This window comes from Centroberyx affinis, unplaced genomic scaffold (assembly GCF_046629955.1).
Source record: "Centroberyx affinis isolate AG114_WGS23_722 - 3 ecotype Tasmania unplaced genomic scaffold, CSIRO-AGI_Caff_v1 ptg010308l_1, whole genome shotgun sequence".
NCBI lineage: Eukaryota > Metazoa > Chordata > Actinopteri > Beryciformes > Berycidae > Centroberyx > Centroberyx affinis.
Window position 1 is genome coordinate 20,001 of NW_027284797.1, and position 2,110 is coordinate 22,110.

The 2,110-nt window shown below is 46.0% G+C and overlaps 1 protein-coding gene across 1 annotated transcript in view; it reads left to right on the plus strand.

Annotated features, from left to right (window-relative positions):
* The window catches only part of LOC139640717 (sec1 family domain-containing protein 1-like), a gene marked incomplete at its 3' end in the record, with an annotated part of 7,933 nt that extends 6,460 nt beyond the window's left edge, over positions 1-1,473 (plus strand). Inside the window, exons 8-9 of the mRNA XM_071514906.1 lie at positions 953-1,008; positions 1,388-1,473. Coding sequence (XP_071371007.1) covers positions 953-1,008; positions 1,388-1,473 — 142 coding nt within the window. The remainder of the gene's footprint in view (positions 1-952; positions 1,009-1,387) is intronic.
* Between the last annotated feature and the right edge of the window lie 637 nt (positions 1,474-2,110).

The following is a 2,110-nucleotide window of genomic DNA, read 5'->3' on the forward strand; positions in this document are numbered from 1 at the left end:
TCCTCTAGTTCCTCTAGTTCCTCTAGTTCCTCTGGTTCCTCTAGTTTCTCTACAGATCACAGACTGATGAGCTGGGCGGATGGACTGTGAAGCTGTAAAAGCTCATACTGATATGTTTGGATTGAATTTGATGATATTTATTGCTTTCAATATCTTGAAATTTGACCTTTTTGTGCCAAAAAATTCCATAACATTCCCAGTATTTAGTGTTTCCTCCAGAGTGGAAAACCTCTGAAACATTTAGAGCATCATGGGACACTAAAACTCACTGCAGGCTAAAACTGTGTAAAACATTTATGTAAGTAAGGAAGTGTTAAATGAACCGACTGTTTCATTAAAAACAGGGAGGGTGAAAATGCATATTCATTATTTTGGTTGGTAAAAATGATTCCTGGCAGGAATATGTTTTAGTTTATATGCAGAAAGTGAATTTCAGACAGTGATGAGAGTCCAGAAGTTTCTGTCTTTCAGATCCAAGTGAATTCTGATTCCAGTTCAGTTTGACAGAGTTTAGTCTTACTGCGTCTGTCCACTAGATGGCAGCATTCACCTTCATTTCTTGGCTCCAGGGTTTCACAATTTTTAATCTGGATCAGAAGTCTACAGGTTTTCTAATCCTCGTTTTTGCAACTCAGGATCAGACTGATCTTGCTGATTTTGAGTCAGTATTTCAGAAATCTATCAGAATCATTCTGATCAAGATCGCAGAATCCAGATAGTCAGTCAACCAGACCTGATCCTGCCACCTGCTGGATACACTGTCACAACATGAAGGAACTAGATGGTCTGTTGGGTTTTAATCTGGATTCAGATCAGTCTCAGTTCAAGTTTTTCCTGATTTTGGCATCAAAACTCTAATCTGAGACTTTATTGATGATTGGATTATCTGTTCTCTGATCAGTTAATTTGTCTTGAGTTTATAAAGTGAGACTTTATTGAACTGTTGTTTCAGGAGCCGTGCCGATCATCCGCTGTCCAAGAGGAAACGCAGCAGAGATGGTGGCTGTGGTGAGCTGTCTGTCTGTCTGTCTGTCTGCCTGCCTGTCTGTCTGTCTGTCTGTCTGTCTGTCTGTCTGTCTGTCTGTCTGTCTGTCTGTCTGTCTGTCTGCCTGCCTGCCTGCCTGCCTGCCTGCCTGTCTGTCTGTCTGTCTGTCTGTCTGTCTGCCTGCCTGTCTGTCTGTCTGTCTGTCTGTCTGTCTGTCTGTCTGTCTGTCTGTCTGTCTGTCTGCCTGCCTGTCTGCCTGCCTGCCTGTCTGACCCTAACAAACAGCAGAAGACACATGAAAATCAGCGAAATTGGAGTAAAGATGTTTAACAATGACAACTGAACTGTGTGTGTGTGTGTGTGTGTGTGTGTGTGTGTGTGTGTGTGTGTGTGTGTGTGCAGAAGCTGGATAAGAAGCTGCGTGAGAACCTGCGGGACGCCAGGAACAGCCTCTTCACCGGAGACAACATGGCCGCCGGACAGTTCAGGTAAACAGGAAGCTGTGGGACAACACTTCCCATGATGCAATTTGAAAAAGCTTCATCTCAGGAGACACAAGGAGCTGATTGGAATATTAACAGGTGTGTGTCTCCTCTCCTCCTCTCCTCCTGTCCTCTCCTTTCCTTTCCCTTACTTTCCTCTCCTCTCATCCTCTCCTCTCCTCCTCTCTCCTTTCCTCCTGTCCTCTCCTCTCCTCTCTCCTTTCCTTTTCTTTCCTCTCTCCTCTCTTATCCTCCTCTTCTCCTCTCCTCTCCTCTCCTCCTCTCTCCTTTCCTTTTCTTTCCTCTCTCCTCTCCTCCTCCCCTTTCCTTTCCTTTTCTTTCCTCTCTCCTCTCCTCCTCTCCTCCTCTCCTCTCTCCTTTCCTTTTCTTTCCTCTCTCCTCTCCTCTCCTCTCCTCTCCTCTCCTCTCCTCTCCTCTCCTCCTCTCCTCTCTCCTCTCCTCTCCTCTCCTCTCCTCCTCTCCTCTCCTCTCTCCTTTCCTTGTCTTTCCTCTCTCCTCTCCTCTCCTCCTCTCTCCTCTCCTCTCCTCTCTCCTTTCCTTTACTTTCCTCTCTCCTCTCCTCCTCTCCTCTCTCCTTTTCTTTCCTCTCTCCTCTCCTCCTCTCCTCTCCTCCTCTCCTCCT